General features: G+C 42.7%; 1 protein-coding gene across 5 annotated transcripts in view; it reads left to right on the top strand.

The window, feature by feature from the left end:
• ABCA1 (ATP binding cassette subfamily A member 1) overlaps nucleotides 1-21,314 on the top strand; it is a 95,040-nt gene that overhangs the window by 46,907 nt on the left and 26,819 nt on the right. For 4 of the 5 annotated variants that reach the window (XM_030466703.1, XM_030466699.1, XM_030466700.1 and 1 more), the window contains 6 exons: nucleotides 3,817-4,008; nucleotides 11,445-11,531; nucleotides 16,174-16,414; nucleotides 16,993-17,132; nucleotides 17,818-17,934; nucleotides 20,771-20,959. In XM_030466703.1, the coding sequence (XP_030322563.1) occupies nucleotides 3,817-4,008; nucleotides 11,445-11,531; nucleotides 16,174-16,414; nucleotides 16,993-17,132; nucleotides 17,818-17,934; nucleotides 20,771-20,959 (966 nt within the window). Of the gene's footprint in view, nucleotides 1-3,816; nucleotides 4,009-11,444; nucleotides 11,532-12,341; nucleotides 12,713-16,173; nucleotides 16,415-16,992; nucleotides 17,133-17,817; nucleotides 17,935-20,770; nucleotides 20,960-21,314 lie in introns of those variants that run through there. The other variant, XM_030466704.1, reaches the window with a different exon arrangement.

Here is a 21,314-nt window from a genome sequence, read left to right as displayed (position 1 = left end):
TTTTGATCTGCATAAGAGAATAGCTTAGTACTCTGTACGCTAAACTGAATATTTTTCTATTTTTTTTTTTCCTTTTTTTGTTTGTTTGTTTTTTTTAACCAAAGTAAAACATTAAGTTCCTGGTGCTGTTCAAACTATATTAGTTTTTTTAGAAATGTAAACGGAGTGGGTTTTCCTGACCACTCAGCATGGTCTCGAAGAGAGTTTCTCTGTGTTGCTCTGCCTTGGAGAAATGCTTTCCAGCCAGCAGCCACCTCTTCAAGACCAGTAAATGTGTACCTTATGAGTACAAGAACTCAAATGAAACTCCTGAGTGCTCCTGTGACTGTCTTCATAAACATTGGCCATGGTGACTGTGCGCTGGAGCCTCTGTCCTGGGATACCTGTCTGGCCATTGTCAAGCTCAGAACATGTTTTTTTCTAGCCTGGATGAATCAGCCCACCTTCTGCATAATTTCTGGTGAAGTCAGAACTGGTTGCTTCAGACTTGAAAGGAAGACCTGTGATTCTCTTAAGACAGTACAAAAACTGATGTGGAAAATGAGGAGGAAACCCATTCTGCTTCAGATAATTTCTTTGGAGCTGATTAATAGTCCTTTCAGGCTTTGTTTTTCATACAGTTAACAGACACTGTCCCCCTTTGCACACTTGTGCCATTTATTGGTGCATTCTATCAAGCCATCGATTTCACTGGGGTCTGATAATTAATCCTACAAGCAAAGGATATGTTCTACTAAAGAAACTAAGGTGGAAAAAATACATTCTTAACCATTTTAGACTGAAAGTTTTGTTTTGCTTGAAACTTATTTGCCTGAATTCATATTAAAGTAAAACAGAACTGTGGTATGGGTAGGTCTGCAGGGATAACCAGAAGGCTTTAGAAACAATGACATAGTCATTCTGCCTAGGCTGATGGGAAGGCAGAAAGATTTTCAAAGGGGTGAAGAAGCTGTCTCAGACTTTATTTTGTGTGACTACCATATTATATCCATTGTATATCACAGAGCCAGTGAAAGGAGATAAAAAGCTTAGTTTTTCTCTGCATACATATCTGAATGGTGGTGAAGGTGTAATCACTTGGCTAGTTCTGTCTTTACATGCTTTAAGCTTTGTTCTTTGTGGAAGTCTTGTGCTTATTTTTCCAAGACGTGGGAATGATATTCAGCCTTAAGATCAGTTTTTGCTCTGGCAGGTCAGGAAGAGTTAATCTAAGCAGCCAGGCAGTAAGCTGCAGAGGATAGCAGTGGCCTTTTCTGATACAGATAATAAATGAGACACAGAGGTCTCTCTTCCTACAGGACAACTTCATATGACTTGCAAGACAGACCTTTTGATTTTTCTGGAAATGTGAGGTGGAGATCTGACCTCACTGCTGAGCCATATAGTGACTACAATAATAATAGGCAATAGTTGTTTGGTCTCTGACTGTACGAGTGGGTCACAGGTTTATACACAAAGCCATATGGAAGACTTATTCAGAGTATGTAAACCTTTCTCAGCAAATACACCCTTCTCCTGCAGTTTAAGTGTCCTGTGTTTTCCAGTAAACTCAAAAGTTGCTGTAGTTAACTGAGGTCATCAAGGAGATGAGACAGTTCATCAGTGGTGTTACTGAGTGACAATACTCCACCATGCCAAACAGGGCCATGTATCCAGCATACTGAAACCAATGCAAATATATACAAATAGCCCAAACCATGTCTTGATAGGATCATTGCTTCTTGGGGATATGGGGTTCAACCTTGTGTACCTCCAACAGCGACAGTCATACTGCAGGAAGGGTGTGGGTTTTGGAAGGAGTCTAGATCAGCAGTGGCCAGGCAGCTATCTGATCAAGTCTTGGATGCTCCCATGTGTCCACACAGCTATAATACAGCTTTGACAGCAGGATTGGGTCCTGTCTCTGTGAAAAATCCTCATAAGTAGACAGGTTCTGTACTGGAGCCACAGCATGACAGTGAGGAGTAAATGATAGTGGCCAGAGTGTATGCAGCCTAGGACAAGTCTCCCCATTTTGTAGAGCAAGGACAGTCCCAGGAGAGGATGATGTGACCTGTGAGCACAAAACAATCACCTGTGACTTCTTTCAGACATAAGCCTGGCATTTTGAGAATCCTTAAGAGACATAACCTATCCAAATATATTTGTCTGTTGAAAGCTCTGTAGCTTCAGATTACCTGAAATGGTTGCAGAGAATTGGCTTTGTGCAACTTTGTGTTTTAACTGAAGGAAGCAGGCAGGGCTTCTGCTCTAGAGTCATGTGCTGTGGATCATCTTGTATTTGGAAGGAGCAGCTTTTCTCCAAAAGAGCTTAAAATCAGGGATTGTTCACCCTCACTTGGTAAGCACTGAGATACTGGGAGACACTCGTTTTTCTGTGTCAAGCCAGGAAAGCTGCTTTAGACTGATCCCAGGTCTGCTAAGTGTTATTCCAAGAATATTCTCTTTTCAGCATGGCTACAGTGGTAGTAATGCTGAAGGCAAAAACCCCAAAACACCTAAACTTTTTCAAAAGGTGAGATGAGAGATTTTTGATGAGAAAACTATCCCTTCTCTTCAGCTGAGTAGCAAATAGAAACAGTCTGTTTTGGCATTGGATGCAGACTAAAGTTAAAGGTTTGCACAAGTATTGCATTATGAATCTATTCCCTCCTGTATCAGTTCCATTTGCTTGTTTTTGAGTATAGTGCTTCTTTTCCCCTTGGATTGTTAATGTCCTTTTGGTTTTGAAAGATGAGAATTTTCAGGCTTACCAGCATGACTCAGGAACTCTTAACTCTTCTGGGATGAAGATCAGTCCTCTTTGATTGTTGCTGGATGATTGGGCAATGCATCTTGAATATTACAAAAGAGTAGAAAGAAAAAATGAAGTGTAAACTCTTGCTCACTGTTCATTTACAATATAATTGTTCCCTCTGTCTAGCCCCAAGGCAAACAAAGAACTCTTTCCAGTAGAAGACTCAGGAATTTCCTTGTGTTTATTACATTTATGAAGTGTGCAGTTGTTTGACATGTACAGGTTTGTTGTTCAGCAAACTTAAATCCTCTTCTGACCTTACTAAAAGAAACTAGGCCACAAGGACTAAAAGGGATTGAAGGTAATTCAAAGGGATTTTATGCATTTCTTTCATAAATAAGATGGTTTCTTGTGGTTTAGGAAATTTTTTATTGACAAGCAATCCAGAACCTTAAGTAAAATATGCCTGTGAAAGAAGACTAGGATCTTATCTCTTGTTTGTTGCAGCTGGTAAGATAAATTTTTCCACAGATAACTTATCTGCCAAAAACCACTGCAGAATGTTTCTCTCAGCAGCTAGATATTTCAGAGCTAAGGAAGAAGGTGATCCTAATCCAGAGCAGCACAGAAAATATATCTGGGAGCTATAACTAAGGAGTTAGGGGCATAAGTCTCTTGCCCTTCACATACATTTGCCAGACTTGTGTCTGGTCATAAGCCTTGTTTTGTCTCTGTAGCTCACTTCCCAGAAGGCTGAAGATTGGGCAATGCATGAACCCTTGGCTGGAGAAAACGGTTTTTGTGGAGGACAGGATCATTGCTGCTCTGTGCACGCATATGGGGAAGTGGGGAGTGTCCTGTCTCCCCCAGGAGTTTTCCCCCGTGTGCTCAGCAGGGAAACTTTATTTTTGTAGAACTGAGTTACACATGGGTCAAGGCCATGCAACTTCTAGAGAAAAATGCCCTATTACCTCTGTCTGGAAATGTTATGAACCGTTCATTTTGTCTTGATGATAATCAACATTGTGCTAAGAATCTTAACAGGAAGGGAGTCTTATATGCTTTCCCCATTTTTCCAGGTCATTCTGTCTGGTCACCGAATGCAATTGCATGATCTCTGCAATAGCTCGACACTGTCTAAATTTCTCATAATCCAAAATCAGACTGTGACCATTGACTTTGAAGCTTCCATTTGCACATTGCCAAAGGAACAACTACAAACAACTGAACAAGTGTTCCATGCTAACCTGAATCCTTTGAAGCCACTTCAGGTAAGTCCATTGGTCCCACTGTGAGAGGCTATCATTGATACTGTGACAGTTTTCTAGGCCTTTCAATCTAGGAACTCATCCCTGAACTTCCATAATGAACTCTTCATTGGAGTAAGGAAGAGGAAAAATGGTCTGTATCCCTGTATCATGAACAGGGTCTGTATCCCTGTTGCTTCTTCCTGTCATTCTTACTCTTCCTGTTGCAGTGCGTTACTTGCTTGAGCATAAATATGTGTGGTCTGTGTCTCAGTTTATCGAGAGGAAAATACTTATGCTTTGTAGTAATAAACAGGCTCTTGGTTGTCCCTGTGTTTTGGTCAGATATTGTCTTCACTGGAATGAGCCCAGATGTTAAACTGGCCAGTGCTGAGTGATAAAACCATCATCCTCTGTCCCTTACCATGAGGCCACTGAGTGCAGAATTTTCTAGCCAGTAACAAACAATCTTTAAGCAAGTTTAATTCATACAAAGAGGAATTAAGTCTTTAAAGCCTGATTTCAAAGACTGACCAGGTGAATGGGTTTTGGACCAAAAGTTCATTGAACTTCAGGAAAATACATTATTTAGGGGGTGACTTAGCTGTTTATCTAAAAAGCCCCAGTGCTACTTTGTTACCCATTCACTATATCTAGTAAAATACAAAAGCTAGATGAGACCTGAGTGCTGGAAGTACCACTAGAGAGAAGGGACTACAGAGCCTATTCTGTAACCCACTAAAACAAACACTATGATCTGCTGTTGAAGAAATAAACACTTCATCTATGTCAGTTTCCACATTTGATGAGCCTTTCAGGACAGAAAGTCATGTACCACTTGCTTGGCTTTATCCCTAGTCAGAGGGTCATTATCAAGTATAGAATCATATTATTTCTCTGTGCAGTACATAGTGGTCAGTTACTGCCCTCCACAGCTCATCTTCTGTTTTCCTTGTGTCCTCCATCAGCATTTTTAATTTCTGCTAGAAGAGCAAGATAATTGTTTTAAGAGATGGGGTAACAGCACTAAAATTGTCCCCATAACAAAGATGAGTTGTGTGAAAAAGGAATGGCTAAAAGAAGTGTCTTTTGTTCAGTTAGATCTATATGCATACATTTACTTCAAAGCACTCAAATGCTAAAATTCTGGTGACTGAAGGGGATGAAAATGCCCAGCGATACTACATCTCAGCCTTGGTCTTCTGGGCCCTCTGGAGTCTTGCTTTTCTCATTTCTGGCATTCTCCACAATTTAGCTGACAAAAGCAGCTTCTTCTGAGTGTACCAGTGTTGTTAAATCTACATTGTTTGGTGAAAGAAAGCAGTCGTTGAACCATCCATGCCACTTGGCAACAGCAAAGTAGATTAAGCCATTATGTGCATTTTGGGGGGACTTCTGAGGAGCTGGCTCATGATCTTGGCTGCAGAGGAAAAAAACATTGAGTTCAAAGAAGTTCTAAGCCTGCTGTGTACTGTATTCCATCTTGTGAAGCTCCATGGCTTTCCTGAGGTAAATGTCACAGGCTATGCTGTACTTAGTGGCCACAATGCATCAGTGAATTAAATTAAAAAAAAAAAAAAAAAAAAAAAATCAACAAAACCTCCTAGCTTCAACGTGGCCAGGAAAAAAATGAATAAATTAATTCTAAGATTAGGACCAAAACGTTTGAAACTGTTTTTAAAGGCAAAACAGTGCCTTGACCTGCAGTAGCATCTTTGAACAAAGAAGGAACTTTGTGAACAAAGGAGGCTTTTGACTAACAGCTTATCATTTAAGGCACTGTGGGTCAAATTTTGGACATACATGCTGAAGCTACCATGCATTGAAAACTTAATACTACAAAGCCTGCAAACCAATGCCAACAATTTTACCAGAAGTGTTTTGTTTTTTTTTTTCCCTTGATGTACTGCGCAGCATGGCATTTCGGAAAGTAAAGGTAAGGCCAGATCAAATGCAGGTACAACAGCAATTCAGAGGTTTTGGGCTCATATAATATGACCTGGACTCCACTGTTTGCAGCATTCTGTGATTCAGAGTGAGTCATCATTTCAATGAAAACTAAGTCAATACAATTTCAGTGACAAGGACCTGCAATTTTATGCATAAATGGATATTATCAATGTTTTGAACAGTAAAACAGGAAGGTTTGCCTCTCAGATGCCAGGACCATAGAGTGGCTGTAACATCTTGAATTATCTTAATGCAGAAGACTCAGGCCAGCATCCACCTGATTATTCCTGCTCCTGTGTGTTCCTGTTGTTCCATCTACAAGATCATGCAGCAAATTGCTTCATGGAATTGATCCGGATTAAAAGGGACTGACCTGATTGTGTGTGTACATGAACATTTTTTCTGAAACACGAAGGGATGGATGCAAGACTGTGAACTTGGGCCAGGGTGTGTGTTTGTGTGTGTGAGCTGAGACCTCTATGTTAACACCTGCTTCTGCCAGCTTAAAGTGCAGGTGCATTTGCAGCCAAGTAACTCAAAATAGAACAGCAATTCTTAGAAAATTATGGACCAGGCACAGTTTAAAAAGGAAGCTGAAGTGCATACATGGTGAACTCATGACATCCAAATGTCACAGCACTGTTAGGGAACCTCTTAATAGACTCACATGTTCTATCCAGAACAGCTTAAGTGTTGCCCAAAGTGTACCGTTAAGGCAAATAAAGGCCTTAATGAAAATCTTACACTAGAGTCTGTAGTTCTGCCACTGGTACTTTGTATGACTTAAGTTTAGTCTGCTCTGTAGGATATGAACACAGAGCCAAGCACAAAGAGGCATGGTGGGGAGGTTAAAGGGGGCTTCCATACTCTTTGTTATGCAAGAACCTGTTGGAGCTCAACTGTTTATATTGAAAGCCAACAAAACAAGTGGGTGTTATCACAGAGCATGAAGGCAGAGGATCAGTGATGACTGAATATTTTCTCCAGTAGAAGCAAAAAGTGTTTCAGAAAATAAAATTCCCTTTTTCAGGACCCATGTCTTAATATTAACTCTCTGAAGTCTTGTGGCCAACACTTAAGTCCTGCAGGGCATAGGACATCTCATGAAGCCCTGTGTGGACACACCTCTTCTTAAGGTTTTCCTTGCACTGGATGTAGTTAATGAGACTCTGTGGCTGGAGAAGCTGATTTGACAACAACAAAACAGTACCTCTAACTGCATGCACACAAATTTCCTTGCCAGCTTTCTTCCTGTGCTAGGCCAGAAATTCTCATGTGGAAGAATTCCACAGTTTATGAAAGGCTAACAGGGACCCTTTGTTGCAAGAGCAATGTCAGCAAGTCGGAGCTGTCCCACTGAGCTGCTGATGGGTGAAGACAGTCTTATACTGCAAAAATGTCTGTGGGACAGCTTTTTCTCTGTCAGTCTCCCCAGTTTTAGAAATTATATGAGGTGAAGGTTAAATGACCATTAAAATTGGTCCTTTGACATCCTGGTACTGCCTAAGAAGGGCTTTGCCACACTCAGTTCCAGTGGTGTGGGTCTGTTACAAGCCATAAATCTGTTGTGGCTTTTGTACTGTAATGGTTCTGGGAGAAGTGTGGGTGAGCACATGAAAATCTGATTGTTTCTTCTGTCTTTGTAATACAGGGTGGTATTCTGTCATAATGATAGTATGAACTAGGTATTGAATAATAAATATAGTTGGAAAATGGCTTTAGAAAAGGTCTCTTAATGTAAATGCAGTTTCAGCTGCAACTGAAACTGTGGCTTTCCTTGCTCTTTTCAGAGTTTTTTGGTCAAGCACAATGATACCATGCTTTTAAGCAGCTGTACTTTGGGACTTGCACTCACAGGAAACAAAAGCAGAAGTTTAAAGCACATGATTTTTTTGCAAATTTGGTGTAAATTTTCTGCTAAGATCAGTATACCGTTGTCGTAACTATTTCAAAGCAAGCATGACACAGTGTAAACTTAGGTTAGACATTAGGAATAAGTTCTTCACCATGAGACACACTGTAAGACTGCCCAGAGAAGATGTGCATATCCCCTCCCTGAAAGGGTTCAAGGCCAGGTTGGATGGGGCTTGGAACAACCTGGTTTAGTGGGAGGTGTTCCTGCCCATGCAGGAGAGTTGGAACAAGATGATCTTTAAGGTTGCTTCCAAAGCAAACCATTCTAGATTGCTCATTAAGCAGAAACAGCTATATGATGCAGACAGTGCCTAGATTTTGTTATGACCTGCCAGCACTTCAAATGCATGCATTCTCCTAAATGTTAAAGAAACAGTTGTCCGTCCCTTCTAGCAGAAGCTGATAAGTGGACTTTTTCAAGTCATGTCTTGACTGTGCTGTCAACTTTTCATCTTAAGTATTTGTTTCTATTTCAAGTGTTGTAGCAGGCATATAGAAGCAGTCTGTGTAATCTGTACCTCAAGAGTATGGTGATGTTGGCTGCCCCAAAAGAGTAGTCTAACTGAAGACACTAACTGAAAAGGGCAGTTCAGTTCAAAACCTGTTGGAACTTGGGCTTTTCATGGTGTGCCTAGAATGGACAGGTGATGTTTTTGCTGCATTTGATTGGAAAATGAGTCATTCATTGCCTGCCCAGCCCCAAGATGTAGTACAGACACCTATTAAAAGCATTGTTACAGGGGGACCAGTCTTACTGAATCTAGAGAGCTCTTACGAATGTAACGAACTGCTTAATGAGCCACTGCAAAGTGCTGTTTTCCAGGGAAATTCATAACATGCTCATCTGTACAAGGAAGACTTGCCACTTGTGACTGATTTTTGTCTTTGTCTCTGCATATTTCAGTTGTGAGTGGGCTCCCTGAGTGGGCTTTAGGATGCAAAGGGTGGCAGTAAATAAAGCAAAACTCCTTCCGTAGCAATGGCACCATTGCAAGTTTGGGTGAAAAATTCACAGTGTTGTGAATTTGTGACAGTGGAAATATAAGGGTGGTAGGATGTGAAAGTATAGGTGTGTTCTCAGCACATTTCAGCATAAGGTTTGCAAGCTCCTTGAGCCTTGCAGGTATACTTGCATACTGCGTCAGACCAAAGTCCAGTTCAGCTCAGTGATCCCTGGATGCTGGTTCAGCAGTGGCCCACAATGAAAGCATGTGGCACGTGAAAGACAGTAGGCATGTGGTAAGTATGTAGTAACAATTCCTCCCTGTAATGTCCTGTTCTTCAGTAGCTTGCAACTCAAGACTTTTTCAGCTACTTATGAGATATTGGTGTTAAGCTTTTGGATTTTTTTAATGTAATGAGTTCTTCTAAGACTTTATTAAACCCACAATACTTTTGGTACCTCCAGCATTACATAGTATCCACCACTATTTCCACTATTTTCAATTAGTTGTGCATCTCCTTTGGCTTGGTTTAGACCAATGTTTTAACTGGAAACCCTCTAGTCCTGTATGATGAGGCACAATGAGCCATCATCCTTTGTTCCCATTCTTATCCCATTTGTAATTCTACAGACCTCTGTCATGTAACTTCTCTTTGTCACAAGACTCTACTGGAAGAACTGTGGTTCATTGTTCTTCCTTCAGATGCCTTTCTTATCCTGAGTCATACTTCTTGGCCTTTTTCTGTCCTTGTGTTCCTTCAGAGATGGAAGATGCAAAATTGCCTGTGGTACTTAAGAAATGGGATTGCATGATGATTTTATATATATTGATAATATAATATATATATAGATGATATAACTTTATATATATAGTAGAATACAATATAAAAATAATACATAATAAATCTAATCTAATATAATTAATATAATATATATTGATGTTGATCTGTCTTACCACTGTAATTCCAAGATCTTCCTCTCCGAGTGGCAGTAGCTAGTTCAGTGCCACCAAAGGGTATATTAAGGACTTACTTACTTTACTTTGTAGCACTAAATTGTGTCTGGCTCTTAATAGCAGTGTGTCAGCATGAGGGATTTCACTAATCCTTTGCAATTGGCTTCTAGCTTCTCACTGTTCCAAACCAATTAGTATCATGAGAAAAATCTTCCTTACCTACTCTGTCCCTGAATATTTGTCCATCCAAATACAGCAAACAACACAAAATTGGTATAGTTTGGTGATTGTCATGGTTGTATATGAAGATGAACAAGCACATCTACTGTTACGTGTGAACACAGACACTTTCTTCCTCATCTTGTGGCTGAAATGGTGGTCCAGCTATGGAGCTTTGATATTTGCTGACTATATTTCTTTAAATGTGTCTTCAAGGTCGTAACCTGTGGGGAGTTTGTTTTTTTTTTTTTGTCCTAACAATATGTTTTAATTTATCCAAACCTGAAGGACTATATCTAGTAGACATCCATATCAATTATAGACACCCTCCTGAATTTGCAGGTGGCTGTGGAGTAGATGCTAACTGTGCTTTCAAAAAAGTTTGGTCATAAATTCACTGGCAGATCAGTGGAACAGTGACCATATCCACCATCTGGCACTGCCCAGGTTTCATCACTCTCCAGCAAATCAACTAGAACATGTGAAAGCCTTCAGACTTTGCTTCCAGACATTACCCGAGGACAGATAGGAAAATAAAAACCTTAAGGCCCAAAGATGTGTGCCAAGGACATTGATTGTTTCTCTGTGTGTCACAATGCTGCAATTTTGCTTGCCTTCAAATGCTGCAATGTTAGGCTGTTAATGTGAAACATTAGGAAAGCTTAAGTTTCAGGATTGTGCCCAAATGTTTCCCATGCAAGATAATCCAGGTATGTGAACATAAAAGAAAAAAAAACAACCCACAAGCCAAAAGCTGGACCTACCAATTACATGTAGAACAACTGGAAACAAAGAATTACATGTAGAACAACTGGAAACTAGAACAAATAGTTTCCTGGAAGCAGTTTCTTCTACTTCTGGAAGCATGTCAGTCTGTCTCTTGTGATGATGGTATAGGTCTCCTGTTTTTTGGAAGCTGGGTGTTTTAGAATATACCCTTGGTTTACATTACAATATAATATCAAGGTCTGATGGAAGGACTAGAGCAATGAAGATGATGCAGCAAGATTTCTCTGTATCTGAGCTAGTATCTGTAGAGTCCTTCTGAAAAGTTTGTGTCTACCAACTTGTCATTTCCTCTGTTGTGTAGACCTTGCATCCCCTTTTTAGAACTAGCCTGCAGGACTTCAGGTCTGTCCACATGCTGTGCTTGGTTTCTGACCTGAAGTGCAGTTTAAGTGTGTGTTCCTGCATTTAGCATTTTATTTGGACATTTCTAATTGTAACGTCTGCATACCTGCTCTGTGAGGAAGGAAAGGGATGTACTCATTGCATTGTGGGGGGCTGAAGTCCAGGGTATTTTAAGATCAAGGTGGCACAAGAAGAACTGGCACAAGAAGCCAGTTCTGTCTTCCTCAGTAAGCATTTTGCCATGTAAACAGTCCTCACAACTCTTCATCACTAGAATATTTACAGGATTTTAATTTCTTAGTTTATGCCCTGCAGTGACGTCTAGTTTCCTTTTCTCTCTTCCTCCAGAGACATATGTCTTTTAACTCCTCTTTGCGTGATCTGTCAGACACCATGGAAGCTTTGAGAGGGAGCCTTGGGAAACTTGTTAAAGAGGTAAGTAGCGCACCTTTGTGCCAGGAAAAACACACCATGGTTGCTGTTTCAGCCTACAATTGAGTAATAAAACACTTATCTCCTTGGTGCAACTCAAATCCCTGGCTTGTATTTAAACTTCCCCATATCCTACAGCCTTTCTCCCTGTGTCAGTAGAACCAGCATGCACTTTGCAACCCCTTGGCACTTCAAGTTACTAACACTATAGGAATTCATCTATAATGAATAAAGATTGGGTCCTCAAGTTTTCTATGGGGTTTGCCTTCTCAAGCAGTGACACTACTGTCAGGCTTACAGTACATCTGCTGCCTAGCAATGCCTTGCAAAATTAATGTGAACTTGTTCCTTTTCCAGATTTTCCACTTGCCAGCTGTTGTCAGGCTTATATATGTCTGGGTGTGGTGAGGGTGTGGCATGTGGAAAAGATGTGGCCGTTTTTACCTAAATTAGTGGCTGCAGACTACTGTTCACTCTTTTTTACTGTTCACTACTCGAGTAGTTTTTTGGGGAAGAGGTGGTTTTCCGGCCTTTGTGGGGCATTCGTTGCAGTACCATCTCACCACTGGCTGGAAAAAGCTCTGGGAAAACATAAATAACGATATGCAGAGGCAAAGTGACATTATATAGGGACTGCAAGTACTTGTTTTTGCAGGTGAAAGGACAGATTAAAAGTCCTGCATGCCTAGCATGAGTCAGAAGTAAAAAACTGGAGTGTTGTTTGGTTTTTTGTTGTTTTTTTTTTTAAACCAGAAACTTATCTTAGTTGCGTGTTGGCTGGCTCTGACTTTGAAGTACTGCTACTAGGCAAAAACATTCTCCCCTCGAAGCGGAGATCACAACCATCTCAACTAAACAATGCCGCCGTCGCCTCATCCTCCTCCCCCCTTTGCTCGATTTCCGTTTTTGCATCAGGGCGAGAGAGCTCGGAGCGGTGAACGGCAGTAACCTCGGGCAGGCTGCAGCAGAGCGGGTCACTTTAGGTTAGCCCGCCCTCCCCTCCCACCGAGGAGCCTCTGCCGAGAGCCAGCGCCCTGCCCGCCGTCCTTCCTTCGCCTTCCCGATGTCCTGGCCTGGCAGCCAGCCCTACCCGCTACCACAGCCCGCCGCCAGGTCCTCTTCCCAGTGAAATTCAGACGGTTCCAGGATCAGCTTCAGTTAAGACGGTGGCAGAGCTCTTGCTGGTAACAGGGAAGCTGCCCTTCAGAGTTTGATTACAGCTGTTTCCCGTTACGTCACTGAAGCTTGCCTTTTTTTTCTGTTCTGGGATAAAAATAATTGAAACCATGTGATAACTTAGTTTGCTGATGTGGCCGAAAATGTTCCAGGGTAATGTCTCTTTTGCCTGGCAGCTGCTTTGGGTAGGACTACCTTTTATTCTACCCTAGTGCTGTGCAAACAAAGGCAGCGTTTTCCTCTGCCGACAGCTGAGCTGCTCCAGCTCGTTTGACCGAAAGTTACTTCTTATTGTCTGGCAGGCTAATTTCTGTGTAAAAAGAAGGGAATTGGTCCCTTGTTTCGATGGGCAGCAGCTTGAGGGGGTGGAGAGAACTATTGTTTGTGCCACATCTAGGAGCCTTTCTAACGACCAATTTTAATTTAGAAATGGTCTGAACAAGATATTTGTCTCCGAGCAAGGGAACTGATTGTATCTGTGTCACTGGACTCTTTAAATAAACGTAGGAGGGCAGATTAAACACAGAGCAAGTGCAACTATTAAACACTTAAAGAGCCAGGTCTGATGTCTAGAAGAAATAGCTCAGTCACCTTACATGTGAGATACTTGCTTCCGATGGTGTGACCATAGCAGCTCTGCATGTCAGTTGTCAAATTGTTGGAGCCAAAGTTGAAACACAGATGCTTGCTCAAACTGCTTTAAAATTATGTGTAGAAATGTGCTAACAGGAGACCATTTTCTCGATTTAGGGAGTTCATAGTACTTTAGCAGTTGACTTCCTGTTGAGGAAAAATTAATAGAATCATCAAGGTTGGAAAAGACCTCTAAGATCATTGAGTCCAGCTGTCCACCTAGCAACCCCTAACCACTAAAACACTGTAGGTCTTCATCTACCCCCCTTTAACACCTCCATGGATGGTGCCCCCATCACCTCCCTGGGCAGCCTGTTCCAATGCCTCACCACTCTTTCTGTGAAGAAGTCTTACCTAATATCTAATCTGAACGTACCCTGGTGGAGCTTTACCCACTTTCGTCTTGTCCTAAAATTTCCTAGTTTTCCTAAGGTACCAAAAACTCCCCAGGGGTGCCTCTGAATTGAACTGACATCTGAAAAGTGAAAGGTGAAAAAAAGGGCTTGGCCTTTTGATTGAGAATTCAACAGATCCAAAAATCCATATGAGTACATGTAATGAACAAAAGCTGTTGTGTGACATTTTTTTCATTCATGTCCCATGATGCTAATGCCCTGTCACTCCAAACCTCTGCAGGCAGATTGAGTGGCACTAGAGTGCAGACAAAGGCAGTAGCAAGAAAATGAAAATACACTGGAAGTGGTCACTCTGGACACATGTATGAAATCCGTAGGCTTTTACTGTTCTCACAGCCATATTGTAACATATCAACATGTACTGTGTTTTTGAGCAGCTAAAAATAGAGACTTCTTGTGTATGTAACAGTAGCTGTTGCGTAGCATCAAGAATTTTTGTCCAGATGTTTGCACATATAAAGCATGCATAGCACCACAGATGAACACAATGGGTCAGTCAGGTTTGTCTCAGCGTAAAGCCAGACTCTGCTATGCTTTCCTTGAGTGGATTTGGGTTGAATTGTTTGAGTACACCATCGCTTTCTGCATTGTTGCTGGCTGGCTTTGCCAGCTGTCTGAGACTTCAATTATATGCATTTTATTTAAACAAAGGGGAGCAAAACTGGCAGATGGTCTTTGGCTCTGTTATTGTCTCTAAAAAAGAGAGCAGTCGGGCCACAGCATCTAGAGTGGTTTCTGAGATGCAGCTGATAAGTAATTACAGAAAGGTGTCTCAGCAGCTCTGCTTGCCCCTATTAGTTTATTATGCTGTTCAGGGAAGCACAGCAAGAACATCCAAGTTAATGTCACCTGATATTTCAGTAGGGGTAAAGATACTGGATCAAATGTTAGAAAAGATTTAGAAAGGGATAGAGAACTGGCTGTTAAATGTTAGTAGGACACTATAAAAACTCTGGATTACCCTACTGTTTAATATGGAATACAGATATAGGCCTTGCCACTTCAAAAAGGGGTAGCAGAACTGGGAAAATTTCAGAGAAGGGCAATTAGGACATTTAGATTTGGAATTACTTTTACACAGTGAACAAGGAGGGATAGTCAGGGACTTGTCAGCTTGGAAAAGAGAGGAGAGTATGACAGAAGTCTACAGAGTTGAGCGGCTGAGTAAAAAAATACTCACTTTGAATGATCATTGTTTCTTCTTTTGCAAAAAACATGACACCAAATGGAGCTAACCATAGTTAATTTTAGAAGAGGGGAGAGAAGGTTGTTTCCAGTGGTGTTCAATGTGAATGCTGAAAATTTTTGGTGCTCACTATGGAAAAAATGCATTGAGGGTTAGGAAGCAGAAATTCCCTGAGCTGAAAATTAATGGAAGATGAAGGTTACTTGGGAAAAATATCCTATATTCTTGTCCTTGCCTTACATTTTCGTAACATCCATTTATTGTCATCATCACAGAGGTTACTGAGTCTGTATGAACACATCTCTGCTGATACCCTTTTATCTTCACACAGGGAGTCTGAGAGCCGTGCTTTAGTGTACTGTGAGACTTCATGGAGATGCATTTTTTTTTTCCATTGTAGTGAGCTTGGCCATGACTGTGATATAGCATGGTGTAATATAGCACCATTAATACAGTGAGTGTCTCAGGCTGAATGTGTGGTGCTTTTGTTCATGACATGTTGCAGGTAGATATTTAAACCAGACAAAAGAATCTGGAGGTACCAATCATCCTGGCCGGTTATGCATTGTCACCATGAGCCTGGTGTCAGGAATGCTGGCCAGGACAAGGCTTCTTGCTGTGGCTGTCAGTGTGTACAGCTCATGCTGCAGCTGAGCTTGTTTGCAAGGGTTTTCTGGGAATGCTGTTGATAACAGGGCACGGAAGTGCTGGGGCAGGGACAAGCGATATAGATCTAGGAGGTCAAATTGGCTGCTCTGATGTAAATCACTGGAGGCCTGATGACCATGGTGGCATCAGGCCAGGTAAGACTGTTGAGACCTGCAGCTTATCCCATGAGCTAAACTCGAAGTTTGTGTTTTGCCTTACTCCCTCTTCTGACTTCATGCATCCTACCTGGTGAGAGGGGTTCCACTGGAATGTTACCTCTTGTGCAGCTGTGAGGAAAAGCTGTATCCATATGGGAGGGCAGACAAAAACCCACAGCTCTGGAGGAGAAAAGTTAGAGTTTGGCAAGGGCAGTTTCCTTGTGTGTGCAGAGGAGGGACTTCCCTCTACATTCTCTCACTGTGGCAGAGGGAAGTGTGCTTTCCCTGGTCTTCACTGTTGATACAGTGTTCAAGGGGATTTCCGTCTGTTCAAAAACACATGTAAGACTTGAAGGAGGGATGAAAAATCTTTCTTTAACCCAGTTCCTATTCCTGCTTCTACTTTCTTCTCCCACCTCCCTATCCAGTTGCTGAGCATGAAGAGCTGGAGTGACATGAGGCAAGAGGTGATGTTCCTCACCAATGTGAATGCCTCAAACTCCTCTACACAGATCTACCAGGCTGTGTCACGCATTGTCTGTGGCCACCCTGAAGGTGGAGGACTCAAAATTAAATCCCTCAACTGGTATGAGGATAACAATTACAAAGCACTGTTTGGAGGCAACAGCACCGAAGATGACGAAACTAACTTCTATGATAACTCCACAAGTAAGTGTAACCCTCTCCATGGCCTGAGGTCCCATCTCCTTGATGGCTGTCATTGCTAGTGTTGTCCAAATATCTACAGGTTTAAAGCAGGTGGACGCTGAGGAACAGTGTAGATTCCACTGTTTCAGAAAGGCCGGCACATGCCATCTCCTGCACATGCCCTTAAGGCCAGCCAGAATATCAAGATGCAGAGCATTCCCAGGGGTCTTGTGTGGTGTACAGTGGAACTTCTTCAGGGGAAGAGGGAGCAGAGTCTCATGCAGCCTTTGGAAATCTGTCTTTTTCTGGGTAAATTTTGCTCGTGCCACACAGTGGGGTTATGGCAGCTGTGCAGAACTAGCAGTGTGGCTGTGAGTGCTGGAAGCTACCTGGGTGCTCCATGCTTGCTGTGTAGACCATGGAAGCTTGGACTGAAAGGGGCTTTTTGTGGAACTTTGTAACAGGGGGCGAGAGTTTTTATTGTCTGACAAATGTAGTTTCAGCTGTTACTGTCCTTAAAGCCCACACAAGTGGGGCATATGCCTTCACCAGTTGTCGCCATGCTGTTCATTCACTCACCCTTCTTCTCTCCTCCTCAGCACCCTACTGCAATGAGCTGATGAAGAACCTGGAATCTAGCCCGCTTTCCAGGATTATCTGGAGGGCTTTGAAACCCTTGCTGATTGGGAAGATCTTGTACACTCCAGATACACCAGCAATAAGGAAGGTCATGACTGAGGTAACTCTAGCCCTGTCCTCTGATATGTAGGATGATGTATGTCCTTTGGCTGTGTAGCTTAGCTGCTGTGTGTTAAATTGGGCCCAAACACAAGCCTAGAAAAGATGGCCTGCAAAGCACAGCGTCCTTAGTCTCTCACCTCCCATGCACTTTCTGTTGAAGGCTGAAGAAGAGAAGGCCAGGCTGAACTTTTTCTAAACTTAGCTCGAAGCTTTCTTGGTGGTGCCTTTTGATGATCCACAGGCTTTGCATCTTTTGTTTAATATGGAAGTGGAGAAGACCTTGCTAAGCCTTAAGGTGTCCTTCCTCTCATTCACTGCAGACTGCTCAGCAGACGCTCAATAATTTCTGATGGTGGTTTACCTAAAGTGCTCACTAATACCCTAAATTCCCTCATAAAGACTCTTCTAGCATATGAGGAGGGGCTGCTCTGTGTTGCCCAAGGCAGAGTCATTCTCCACCAAGCCTTGAAGGGTAGTGCTCAACCACAAGCATTGACACTCCCTGTTGCTTTCTTTCCAAGTGCACTTGATTTTCCCTACTCTGGTGCTTGCAGACGCTGAGCTGCTGTTTGGATATAAGTATCAGTACTTCACTTGGCAGGTCAATGCACCCTCTCAGCCTGCAGTGGATATCTGCCAGCTTTTGGAAATAACCTTCCACTTCCTCTTCTTTTTGTCGGCAGGTGAACAGGACATTCCAGGAGCTGGGTGTGTTTCGTGACCTCGGAGGGATGTGGGAGGAGATAAGCCCAAAGATTTGGACGTTTATGGAAAGTAGTCAGGAAATGGATCTCATTCGGGTCAGTATGCTGTCCTTGCCAGAACTGTCACTATCATCTTCTCCAATAAGTAATAAATACTTATTTTAGGCGATGCTTCAGTTTTGAGTTGGGCAGATAAGTAGTATGCATGGGACCCCTTCTCCAAACACATTGTAATTGTACCCATCTTGCATTACACTTGGCATTCTTTCCTTAATGTAACAACCTGCTGCAAACAGGAGCAGTGTGTATTCAACACCTGTTTCTGATCTGCCACTGTGCGGAAATGGGCTGTGTCTTCTGTAGTGGTATCCTAATGTGGTATGAAACAAGGATTGAGGTCTTGCTGTAAACTGGGGAACTGTGGGGTTGGTGACATGTTCCACTCTCTGTGCTGTGCACTCTTCCACAACAGTAATCTCATGATAGCAGCAAAATGAGTGATAATATACCTAGATCAAATCCTGGTAGGTGCTGGGTGGCCTCAGGCCCTTTTGGGTACAGTAGGAATTGAGTGGTTATCATGCTAGAGCAGGCAGTAACCTGGCACAAGATAAGCAAAACTTAACTTGGACTTCTATGGTATGCTTAATTTAGTAATATGTGGGTTCTCATTTAAGAAAAACAATCATCCTGTGGCTGATAGCTTCATACCATGCCATACATACAAGACCATAAAGAACAGGCTGTGAGTCTTGTTCTGATTTGTTGTGATTTTTGCTGGCCTGTTGGTTCCCTTTAGCATTGTGCCAGGTGTTAAACCTACATGGCTGCCGCATTATCTGCTTAAGTGGCTTAGTTCTGTTGCTTCCATCCAGTGTAGCTCTGACGTGTGGATCTTAGCACCCTGTGCTGATGCCTTTGGAAGTGCAGTGATGGGAAATGGGGATGCAACAGAGAAAGAGCTGAAGAGTAGCTCTTTCTGCTGTCTCAGCAAGACAGCTGGCTGGATGTCATAGTGCAGCTGTTGTACAGAGACTATCCCAAGTCTCTTAAGCCTCACAGTTCCTTCCTTGTTTACCCCAATGCACTGCTGTGTTTAACTGTCTCTGATCTGCCCTGTTGCACTCACCTATCAACATGATATACCAGAGGGTCAGAGACATCATGTTCATCATTCCTCTGCCTCTGTTGCTTTTATGAAAGTTAAGTTTAGATGAGAGGTAAGAATTGAGGCCACCAATTGTAAACTGAACTGAACCATTTGCTGCAGAGAGTGCAGGCAGAAAGCCAAGGTTTGGATATTGTTTTGCAGTTGTGTAATTTGAAAAATGAATGTTGCCGTGTTTTTGCTTTTTAAAAAATAAGCCTTGGGCTTTTCTTTTTCTGTATTTTATCCTTCTTGTTAACCCTGTTGGCTCTGGTAGTTATTTTTTGATCTTGCTAGCAGTCTAGTCTCTTCTTCTGTGCTGGCACAGTAGCAGGTTTTCATTTGTTTTCACCTATTAGACTTCACAGAAGTAGTCCTTCCTTGTTAGTTCTTGGTCCCTGGCAGCATCTCATCCAGCTTAAGAGGTGCAGCACCGATTGCTTCTCCATGAATAGCCTGAAACAGAGCTTGCTATTTGCGGCTGCTTTCAAAGAGAGGGTTGGTCCTTGGTTGTTTGTTGGCCACTGAGGCTGACACACTGCTGGGTGACTGGTCATCACCTCCCAACTAGTGCAGCCTGTTCAGTTCATTGCTTCCTGCTGAAGGAAAGAGGAAAGTGCTCTGCTTGCACATCTCTGGAACTTCCAGCTTGATGCTACCATGGTTGCTGCCTTCAGGAAGGACTGTATGTGCCCCTGTATGAGTGAATGAGGTTTAATGTTGCTGCTGAACATGATTAGGCTGAGCCCCTTCCCTGCAGGCATGGTGCCCCCTGACTGTTGGGCAGCATGGCAGAAGCCAGCCTTGGGACACCAAATGGGAAGAGATCACAGTGCAACCAGATCCTGTTTGCTTGGGCTTCCTGTTTGCATGCACTCCTTTGCCAGCTTGGCCTGTTCTGTTTTCCCAGTTGTGATGCCGTTTTTTTAACTGTGATCCATTGCTTTCTGGTTTGCTGGTAACAGCAGAGCATGGGAAGCTCCTCACTGCTCCATTCTTTGCCCTTGCAGAAAATCCATTTCCTGATTATAACTGTTAGGATTTTTACAGTTTCCTCTCTTGTGCAGGGTTTTGTTGTTTTTCTTTTCTTTCTACATCAGTTCAACTTTGTCCTTTACAAGTAATGATTTCATTATACTGTTGAGCCCAGAGGACTGGTTTCTGCTTCCATGTCAGGTGCTTCTACTGGGACTGCACTTGGGTGGGGTATTGTGCTCACACATCAAGGTGCAATGGTCGGTTCTCAGAAAGCTAGCAGTTAGACCAGGTGAAAAAGAAACTGCCCCAGATAAACCAGGGAGGCAGGATAATCATGGGTGTCTGTACAGGGCTGTTTCAGCCATCCCTGATGGTGCAGTACCAAATATGAAAGAAAAGCTGCCCAGGCTTTGGTGCTGGTATTTATGCTCAGCACTGTGAAAGTTCAGCTTCCAACCATGCCACAGCCCCTCTCTATCCCAACGAGGACCAGAGGTTTGCTCGGGAAAGCTGAGCAGAGCTTGGCAGCCTCCCTCTTCAACTACTTGTGTTTGCAAGACCTGATTTGCCCGTGGGTGGTGCCGAGCTCTGCGTGGCTCTCTGCTGCCCTCTGGCTGTACCGAGGGAGTCACACATTCGTTGCGACTGGAGGGCGAGAGGAAGGACCCCCACCATGCTTATCTTCTCAGAATAGCAGAGAGCCTCTCTCTGCACCTTTCCCTTGTAGTGTTTGTTTTCGTGATGAGAAAAGAGATCCAGCATTAACTCTCAAAAACAATTTCTCCTTTGAAAACAAAATATTCACAGACGCTTCTGAAAGGCAAAGCTCTCTGGGACCTGCAGTTGCCAACTTCCAACTGGACAGTGGAGGATATTGCCCGTTTTTTGTCAAATCATCCTGAGGACTTTGAGACAGCAAATGGCTCCATATATACGTGGGTGGATGCCTTCAATGAGACAGACCGGGCTATCCAGACCATCTCTCGCTTCATGGAGGTGAGATCCTGCTAATGTGGGCAAGGAGCCAGGGAGAGAGCAGCAGCTTGGTCTCCACACACACAGTAGGGCATTCCTAGTATGGAAAGATAGATGTTCTTTTGTACATTTTCTGTGAATGAAAAGCTTTAGTGGTGCTGTTACGTTAGAAAATACCGTTTATTCAGGTGCATAGATATAAGTATGGGAACCTAACTGTAGGCCTTGGTCTTGTAGCTTTCATTTTGACCATGGCATGAGGTTTCCCACCTTGTTGGTACAAGGTGACTGAGAGCTGCAGCCACTTGCTGCAGCACTTCAAGGGCTTGTATTTCAGTCTGGGTTTTTAGCGGGGGACTGTGGTGAAGCTAGCAGC

This window comes from Calypte anna, chromosome Z (genome assembly GCF_003957555.1).
Source record: "Calypte anna isolate BGI_N300 chromosome Z, bCalAnn1_v1.p, whole genome shotgun sequence".
Taxonomy (NCBI): Eukaryota; Metazoa; Chordata; class Aves; order Apodiformes; family Trochilidae; genus Calypte; species Calypte anna.
Note: the sequence above shows the minus strand (reverse complement) of the source record. Positions and strands in the feature narration are given on the sequence as shown.